Here is a 10,702-nt window from a genome sequence, read left to right on the forward strand (position 1 = left end):
CCTCTGGATATATGTATATATTATCAGCAGTATATGAAAAAATGGACTAGAATGCCTCAAAATGTCTTGGCAGTATTTAAAGGTTTTGGCATTTTTGTGGAAAGTATGAAATATCGGAATTATTTTGACTTTCATTAGTCATCGTATGTAAAACCTAGGCATTATATAGCATTACAAATGCTATTTAAGCAAAATATATAAAAGAACAGGCTTTTATTGAAAAGATGTGATGTAAAACACGATAGCACTTGCATGTTCTCTTTAAAAGGAAAAATCAATTTACACGTGTTTTTCAGTAACATAATTTTTTTAGCTATTCAGCCAATAGTGCGGTGGTTTCTTCCTTGTAGTTAGTTATCTTAGGATTTTCCTCACTAACTTCTGGTAAGTAGTTTGTTAGAAAAACATGGTTTTTTGTTGCACTGGCTCACACTTTGAACAGTTCATCATAGAATCATTGTTGCAAGTCAACATGCCATAATTCCTTCTGAGACACTTAACCTTGCTCTCCCATTTTTACACAGTGCTAGGTGGGCAACTGTTTTGATGTGGGGGGCCACTCTGTGTAAGTGAAGGGCTGCACTTTTTAAAATGATTGCATTTATTAATTAACTTTTTCATTTCAAAAAAGGTAAAAATTGTACTTTAAAAATCAGTAAATATAAATTAAATAAAATAGTTAAGTCTTATTCAATATATTTATTGTGCTAATTTCATGTAATCTGTAGCTGCAAGCACATTTAATTTTAGAGTCAGTTTAATGAAACAAATGAACCCTACCACAAGCACCTTTAAAAAAAAAAAAAATCAGGAGTTAGGTTATTTGTTGAGATTCTCATCACAGTCTGAAAATTTAGGTTATTTGTTGAGATTCTCATCACAGTTTGAAAATTAATGTCTGATAAAGATCATCTATATTTGCTTTTGTTGATCTTCAAGCAAGAAAAACTTTACTCACAAACATATATAAACCCAAATATTGAGAACATTTTCTTAGCAAATTTCTTCATACATGGAAGATTTTCAGCAGACAAAGATTTGTAAAAATCAACTAATGTTACAGCATTAAACATTTCTTTCACAGCATGGTCCGACAAGTCAGTAAGTTTAAGCATCAGCTCTTCACATGTTTTGTCAATATCAGCAGTGATGGCATAAGAGAGCAAATGGAATTTAGGTACTAAGTCCTGAAATCTTCTTGTCACCTCATCCTCTAAACTCTGCAGCTGATCTCTAATCTTAGCAGAAACACTTTCTGTTTTCCTAATAAAGGGATATGACAAAAATTCCCTTCACCTGCTTCCCTGGCAAATGGATTTAGTTATGCTTTGAATGATTTTACATACTTCCGCATTTCATGTGCAAAAAACCCCTTTCCCTGAAATGTCACGTTCAGCCCATTCAGTATCTCAAATATATTAGCTGCAAACATCATTTGATTCTTTAAATTCTATTTTTGTAACAAAATCGTGAGATACGAGAGTTGGAACTTTAATAGTGGCAACTATTTATTTACAAGGAATACAAAAGTGATTCATGTTACCATGTTTTACAGTCCTTCAATATAGTCGCCAGCATTGTGTACAACCCGTTTCCAACGATGTGGAGGTCGCAGAATACCTGTAGCAGCGACTGTTTTGTTGATAGTTTGAATGGACCGGTCTACTGCCGCAAGAATCTCAGGAACAGTTTGGAAGCGAGTGCCTCGAAGTGGTTCCTTCATCTTAGGAATTAAGTCATAGTCACAAGAGCTTAGATCTGGGGAGTATGGTGAATGGTAAAGCACTTCCCAGCCTCATCGCTTGAACAAATCAGTCACAGCTTGCGCTGCATGCGGCCAAGCATTGTCATGCAAAATGAGAGGAGTGTTCTGCAGAAAGTGTCACCATTTTTTTTTTTTTTTTTTTTCAAAGCTGCTCCAAAAATGAGCAGTAACACTGCGCAGTGACAGTCTGCTGTGGGGGAACGGTATGCGTTAGGGTGACACAATTACAGTCGTACATGAGAATCACCACAACTTTCACATTGCTGGGGTTCTGACGAAATTTCGAACTTCGTGGTGACTGTGATGACGCCATTTGTTTGATTGGCGTTTCAGTTCTGGCTGGTACGATTGGGCCCAAGTCTTATCCAACGTAATGATATAGCGTAAAAAAAGCATCTCCTTCGCGCTGATAGGGCTCCAGGTGGGTTCGGGCAGCATCGTATCATAGCCATTTCTGCATTTCCGTCAATTGATGGGAACCCATCATGAAGCAATTTTTGTCATGGAAAGGCGTACCTTCAGAATGTGCAGCACAGTCGTATGCGCTAATCCTGTTTGTCTGGCCAGCTGATGAATCGTTTGGCGGCGATCACTGTCCATTAGTGCGGCAACAGCTTGCACGTCTGCATCACTGACACTCGGACGACCTAGCCACAGCATTTCTGCCATGTTTTGGCATCCTTCATTGAATGCTTTCACCCATCTTGCTACATTTCTGTAAGGCAATGCAGATTCCCCGCAAGCCTCTTGAAGCCCTTGATGACACTGTCGTGCTGTACGACCTTTCACATTCAATTTTTATCCAACATCGTTGTTCTTGTTTTGAAAACATCCTGACAACACTTACTTTAGACCGCGAGCTAATACAAGGATCCGTTCTTCGCGTCACTCCTCGTGTGCGTGACGTAGGCAGGACGAGTCTTTTTGCTGAGAGGTAAGGTAGGTATGTAGTTTACGTGTGGTATATGCGATATTCTTTGGTTTTGTTGCGTAGCGTTTTTTCAGCTGTGTTGCCACTATTAAAGTTCCAACCCTCGTATATCCTTTGTGTCAAGAAATAAGAGGATTTCGTTCTGCAATACCCAGACTTTTCTATCACTTTACCCAGGCTGTACCACTCTTGTAATAAATTGCATCTTCATACTCTGTCCTCACATCCTCAAGAAGAGATTTGAACTGCCGATGGTGGAGTGCCCTAGCTCTGAGTGTGTTTATCACACTAATGATAGCACCTACTATGTGCTGCAAATCCAGTGCAGCTTTACAAAGACTCTACTGATGCAAAATGCTGTGAAAAAGACTATCAATGTCTGTGTCTTGTGCTTGTAACTTGTTTTTTAAAACCTTAACCATGCCTATATTTTTCCCACCGAAAGCTGTAGCTCCATATGTTGTATTATACTTATCATTTTGTTTCAGGCCAAGCCACTTTTCTTCTCACAATTCACAGCACACTCAAGTACCAGTAGTTCTATCTTTTGTTGATTCTAAGCCAAGTAATTCTGCGATGGCAAAATTTTGAATTCTATGAATAAAGATGAGTAATTGTGCAGTATCTTCAATATCTGTGCTTTCATTTAGTGCCAAAGAAAACCAAACAAAATCTTTGTTCATAGTCTTCAGCTGTTCTGCGAGTTCTTAACTAATTGAATCAATATGCCACACTGTAGTCTTTCTTGATGTTGAAATGCTTTCAGATTTGCTTCTTTTGTCAAGACACAATAAGCTTGCACACTCCACTATACACTGCATAAATTCTCCATCTATAACAAGCTTGTTCCATATAGCAAGATTATAGGTTACCATTAAACTTGCTTTCATAGTACTATTTTGAAGTGTTGGCTTGAAAATAATGTTTGTTGCTTCTTCAGCCTTTTTATGCAGTCTGCAGCTTTTATCTTGCGTTCTGCTTTGGAAACTATGTGACCAAATTTGCACTGTGGTGTGTTTTGATATGTCGTTTCAGACTGTACACCTCAAATATGACTAGTTTCATGAAATGATAAACACACTGCTTTATTCCCTGTATTACCAAAGAAATAGTATTTTCCCATTCTTCATTAAACATACAACATTCATCATGAATTTTACATTTTTCCAGAGGGTTCTAGGTTTTACTAAAGTTGGAAATTTATATTGGGAGTACAAATAAGTCTCTGCCTTTTTTTTTTTTTTTTTCTTCCAAAAATTGGCCATTTTTGTGAAAGAATGGTATGTTGTATTTTATTTAAAGTATTGTCCATCACTAGCCACTACTTTTCCTCATCTTTTGAGATTATCCCTAATCAACCCAATTTTTGGTATTTTCTTATGATTTGAAGCACTGCTTAGATATTCCATACGTCATCAATCGAAAGAAGTAGTAATCAGAAGGAGCATGTCTGGTAAATACAGTGGGAGGGGTAAAACTTCTCATTTGCATGTCAGGTAAATACAGTGGGAGGGGTAAAACTTCTTATTTGAATGTTTCTGAGTAGGTTTTGACTGGTGCTGCAACATGTGGATGAGCCTTATCATGCAGGAGAATAATTTTGTTATGTCTGGAGTAGTAGTGGTAAGCAATTTTTCTTTGAGTCTCATCAGTTGTATTCAGTAGAGGGCCCCAGTGATAGTTTCGTTTGGTTTGAGCAATTTATAATACACAACTAAGTTGATCCCACCATATACACAGCATGATTTTTTTTTTCTATGAATACTCTGCTTGGCTTTCAGTGTTGGAACATGGCCTAGTCATCTCCGTGATCTCTTCTTTTGGTTATCATAGTGGATCCATTTTTCGCCATCAGTGACTATACAGTGGGCAAAAAACCTTTTGTTTATGTGTGGCAAGCAGCATTTCATGTGTAAAATTTTGGTGTTCAACATTTTTCAGCTTCAGTTTATATGGAACCTAATTTTGTTGCTTTTGAATCATTCCCAATGATTTTAAACAATTTGAAATTCTTTTTTTGAGTCACTCCTAATGTAAGTGCAAGTTCTACTTGCATTTGGCATGAATCTTCATCCAATAATGCTTCCAGTTATGTGTCTTCATTTATTTTCATCCTTCCACTCCGTTCTTTGTCTTCAATGTCAAATTCATCATTATTAAAATTTGAAACCAATCACGACAGCCTTTCTCACTTAAGACAGCCTTACCATATGCTTCTACAAGCAATCAATGCACCTCAGCTGCAGATTTCTTCAAATTAAAGAAGTAAATCAAAAGTTCCAGCAAATGATGCTCTTTTGGCTTAAAACTCCACATTTTCGGATGGAAAAAATATATGACGCCCAATACAAAATTGCCATTATTTCAGTGATCTGTTATTAGCAGATGCCCAACCTTATGATATGGTGTCTTACATCAGACTATTTTAACCATAACTTACCTATGGCGCTATTTTTTGTCAAACGTCGGAGACTTAATTGTACAATATATTTTGCAAAGACAAAATTGATATTAACCAGATCAACTTAGGAGCACTGCAAATCATATTTACACTTCACATGCATATTGATATGGCCATCGTGATGGAAAATATTCAGTCGTGCACAAGAAGGAAATATCGGTTCAAAGCGAATTTTTCTGGCTTTCTTGGTGAGTCACAAAAAGACTTAGTGGACTGCATGTGGCCCACGGGTCATTAATTTGCCCACCTCTGGGCTAGAATATTTATTGAACAAATTCAAAATAATGTAATTGGTAACTTTCAATGAAAATAGCGAATTCTGCATTCCATATCTTGGCAAATGTTAAAAACATCATTAATGGAAGTAACTTTGCTGGTTTGTGTGTTTAGGCTAGGAAATGTATGAAATATTATATAGTATCCACTTTCTTAGATTGCCAATAACATCTGCATTTGTGTGTATTCATGTTGGTATAATTAAAAGTAACTCTAAAATTATAAACATTTTAACCAGTTATTTTTAGATTGTGATATGGACGATTGTTTGTATAAAAATGTAAATAACAATATCATGCTTTATTACTCTGTTTTAAGAAATTAATCAGTTGCCCTTTAAATAGCTTAATATAACTAGTGATTTATTTATATTGAACTAGAAAAATGAAAACTTTCCTTTTGTATGAAAATTTGCTTCCTTTTCTTTTATAATAGTAAATAGATTATTTTCTATTACATGTGTTCTATACATCTCAATAAATTAGTTTTGTAAAGAATTCTATATATGGCATAGTATTTGGCTGCATTTCCTGGGGGGGGGGAATCTTATGTGTACACCACATGACTTCCTTGCATGAAATATTAAATTATATGCAATTTTCCTGCATTTCATTTTAACTTATTGAATTGAATTCAATATACTTCCTCTATAGTGCATAAACCACAATAGAATAAATGCACTCTTTAAAATTTACTGTATTTATTTACCATAGCGACACTTTGGCACTTGAACAGCTTTACATCTCATTTATTTTATAACTCTGAATGTGCACAAATTGTGTAATCTGAAGCATTATCTAATCATTGCCACATGTTCCATTTAAATACTGTTATAAATCTGAAATAATGTATAAAAGAAATTAGACAAATGGAAAAAGAAACTATTGTTGTTGCGAAGCTTAGTTTCTTTAGATTGGCAACAAATCTACTATTCTGCCAAGTTTCTAATGTAAACGAATATGGCTGATATAGTTAAAAAAAAAATTACGCTTAGCTGCAATTAAACAACTTTTAAATTGTTGATAATTCTACAAATATTGCATACAGGTTAACTAAAGGCATAAAAACCTTAACCGGAAGATAAAAACATCATAATTCAATCATTTTTAAAGCAAAAAATGCACAATTTACCTACATATAAGAATAAAAAAAAACTGAGCTCATGGAACCAAGTAACAGAGTGGATATATGTATATTTATTTACTTTTTTTAAAGCCAAATGCCACCAAAAAGGGAGGTCCATAACTACATCCTATAGCTGTCCTATATACAAAATTTCAAAGTTCTGACGCTATTCGTCTTTGAGTTATGCGAGATACATACATACGTACAGATGCCACCAAAAAAATCTCTTCTGAATCCATTTTAAATCAGTTTATAATTTTTTTGGAAAAAAGAGTCCTTTATTCTGTCCATTCATACAGATGTCACACAAAAACATCCTTAAATTGCATTCGGTAGCAGCCAAAATGGATATTTTCATTGAAATATGGTACCTAGAATTTTTCATGATTATAATGCTTCCTGTACTTCGTACAAGGAAGTAAAAATTAGTATTGCTCCCCCCCCCCCAATTATGTAATTTAAAATAGAAACTAGCATTTTGAAGTTGACCTTTTTCGGATAATATCTTGACATTTTGTGTTGTATAAAGAATGATGATTCCCCCTTTAGAGTTATATTTTTTATTGTGCCCTTAGATATTAACTATATGCATTAAAAAAGACTATTTTTCTTCAGAACATTAAAAAATGTAGCCATCTATCCAAAATTTATTGACATGAATTATTTTGAACATATAAAAATTTTCTAGCAGACAATTTATGCTTCTGCGTAAAAGCTGTTGCCAATTTAGATTCTTTGTAAATTTTAGTTATTTGCCAGAGCAAATTCATTGAAAAGTTATGGAAACAACATCTGTAGATAATGCTCTATTGAAAGTTGAAATCTGATATATTAATTTCATTAACTGTTTGTTAGTTTCAGAAATTTATGTATTGTATTTTGCACTAATATTTTCATTTTCTTTTTGTGCAGAAGAGGTGGTGCTAGTCTCCCTCCCTCTCGTTACTTGGCTACAAAACGAGGTTCACTGAGTTCTAGTACTGGTGATGATGGTCTGATTCTTCCTGATGAAACACTGAATGATGACAGCCAAGCTTAAAAATGCCAATTATTGTACATTTTTATAATTTCTGCAACCATATATTGATATAATTCTTGCAAAAGCAATTGAAAACATTCCGATGCAAGAATCTGATCTGGGCATGATTCCTAAGTGAAAATGATCCTTAAAGAATGTATGCTGGTGCTGGATTGTAAATTGTGGTGCATATTTTAAGCACAGCACAATAATGCCAATCATTCAAAAAGTATCCATGCAATACATAATGCATTTATTAACTATGCAATTTTGCCTATGCATTTAAATATTTTTACCTTTTGTAAGAATAGTAGTAACTTTATTTTTTGTCTATGTTTCTTGTACTGTTGTTTTTATATAAGAAAAAGTTTATAGCAAAAAGCATTTAAATGTGTATAGTATGAAATGCTTATTATGTTATTGTTTGCTACATGTTTTTATAGATGCACTTTTTTCTTGTTAGAAGAGATGTTTGCAAGGGTAGAAGTTACCACTTTAGTAAAGCTGTTATTCCATTATCAAAATCATTTTATATAAGACATGTTTATAGTAGTTGCTACTGAAGTTGAAATGTGTGGATTGTATATGGAAGAATGTATGCAGTGTCGTACTTAGATTTATTTCTGTTATGAAATTAATCAATTAATAATACTGTGGACAGTAACAATAGTGCATCCATTGAAATTTTTTTTAAAAGCCAAATCCAATGACTGGTGTATTTGAGACAATCTAAGTATTAATAAATTTCCTAAGGCAATTGTAAATAGCAAAATTTTTTGCTGAAAAGTACAGAAAATCTGGTTATGTACTTAAATAGTGAAACAGATAGTTTTGTAGTGACATTGGAATAGTTCTATATGTTTGTTTTTATACTTTTATATCAGACTTTTATTTATAATATCGCCACTAGTCACTTATAACTTAGTCCTCTTTCTAGTTTACAAAATTTTCCAAATTCTTTGGGACCAATATGGATCTTGAATTTTATGTTTCTGAATATAAAAAATTAACTGGATTTTTTTAAAATCATAGGAAATTATCTTTGTTTTTAGAATAAGTTATAATGTGACGTGCATTATTTAAGCTTTTAGGTTTTGTTATCATAATAAAAGTACATTTTGAAAGATTTCTGTAACATGCAGAGATAAAAACGAAAAAGAAAAAAGTGAAAGAACTGTTTTAGATTGTATATTTAAGATTTTGTCATTTAAAAATAATTTATATAACTTTATAAAAATAAATCTGTTTTTGCTTCTTTGTCTCAAATATCTTTACAATTCAACATAAGTAAAAAAACATCTAACAAAGATATAGTGGATAAGGTCACTGAACACTAGTGATTTATTCCAGACAAATGAACTTGCTGTATGGAGCATTTTTGTTTTGTGTGTGTGTAAGATGAACAGGAACTAGTTTTTGTTAGAAAGGCCTATGCAAAGGCCTTAAGTCGATGGCCATCACATACTTTGCTATCGTTAATCAATTGAAAAATTAATAACCAGACATAAAAAATTTTCTGCGAAATGTTTTGTTCATTGTTTAAGGTCTTTATATACAGGATGAATCATCTAAAACATGGACCACAATTATTTCTAGAATAAAAAGCTATATTAATCTGCTATTCCAAAAGAATGGAAATTTAGTCCAAGGCCATACACGGATTTTAATAATTATTAAATTTGGTAATTTGTTAAAAAAGTTACATTTTTTTTTCAAATAGAACAATGCCTGTTGATATAAATAAAATAAAACTAGATTAAATTAGAATGACAATGGATTACACATACCAGCATTCTAATAAGAAACTGAGTACAAAACATGAGCTGGATAGCTTATCACGTAGCATAAAAAATTGATGGCAGTTTAGTGACAAATACAATGATTGAGTTAAAAAAAAAGTTTATAATAAACGCTTCTGATTTAAGGAAAAATAAAAACTTATCTAATTAATACATTTTTTTATCATTCTTATTTTTCAGAAAAGGAAAGCTTGAACCTCTGAAAATTTCAGATCTTTGTAATGGATACATTTTGGATGTTAGAACCTTAAGGTTTCGCAAACGAATATAATAATATTCTATCATAAAAAAAATTAAGAAAATCTTATTTTAAAATGAAGTTCTGAGAAAAATATATGTAAATTAACGTAAAATGGAAAATATTCAAAATGACGGTATATTTTTGCGATAGATGAATTTTAAATGCTAGTTGATCCTTAAACTCTGTTGCTTTTGTAATTAATACAATAAAATGAACTGTAAATGCAAAGAAATCTGCACACAGAAGCAAGAACTATGAGATGTAATGAAAATGTAACCTTGAAACCACCAACGGCTAAGGAAGAACCAATTTTTTCTTCCTCCTGCTTTAAAGTACAGAATACTTTAAGTAGAAGAATACGTATTTTTTTAGCATTTTTATTTTAAAAGAGGGCAAAAATTTAATTTCATAGTTTGCAAAAGATCCAAAACTTGATACACTTTTAAGTGGTGAAATTTTAATAAATGGGTATCAACTAGTGGAAAGAAACAAAGATGTCAAAAATTTTCTAAAAATTCATATATTAAGTTAAAAATTTTATTCGAAAGGTTTTCCTGCTCTATTCAATTTCAGACAGTTTAAAATGTATGTTTATTTTTTCTTTAAATGAAGATTTGCAAAATAATAGAATTTTGATAAATTGTGTCCCAACATAGTATTTATCATCCATGAACAATGTGTGTACAAAATTTTGAGTTTGATAGCTTATCAGGAAATAGTTAAAAAAATTATGACAAGCCATTGACCATAGTGGCAAGCACCATAAATGAGCTAAATAAACGTTTATGACAATGTAGTGTGCATTATTATTAAACAGTTTAATATTTAACATAAAGCAAGTTTAAAAAAAAGTTTAAAACCAAATATCTAAAACTTTTCAAGTAGTTTCAAGTTTCATTAAAATTTTTGAAACAGTTATATATTACTTATAATTTTTTGAAGGTTATGTATTACACTTATAATGGTCATACATATCGCTAAAGAAAAAATGTGGGCCTTTTTAATTTGAAAATTTTACAAGTATTTTACCTCATTCATATATAGTTCCTTCTCTTTAATCTCCTAAATTCACTTGTTTCAATTTAA

At 32.4% G+C, this 10,702-nt stretch overlaps 1 protein-coding gene across 2 annotated transcripts in view; it reads left to right on the forward strand.

Annotated features, from left to right (window-relative positions):
* Nucleotides 1–8,830, forward strand: part of LOC118185946 (uncharacterized) — a 191,198-nt gene extending 182,368 nt beyond the window's left edge. For both annotated transcript variants that reach the window (XM_085825795.1, XM_085825796.1), the window contains one exon: nt 7,471–8,830. In XM_085825795.1, the coding sequence (XP_085681921.1) occupies nt 7,471–7,597 (127 nt within the window). In that variant the 3' untranslated portion in view covers nt 7,598–8,830. The remainder of the gene's footprint in view (nt 1–7,470) is intronic.
* Nucleotides 8,831–10,702: the final 1,872 nt, after the last annotated feature.

The sequence above is a fragment of the Stegodyphus dumicola genome, chromosome 10, assembly GCF_044657685.1.
Source record: "Stegodyphus dumicola isolate Sdum_Otavi_A_Nest chromosome 10, ASM4465768v1".
Lineage (NCBI taxonomy): Eukaryota > Metazoa > Arthropoda > Arachnida > Araneae > Eresidae > Stegodyphus > Stegodyphus dumicola.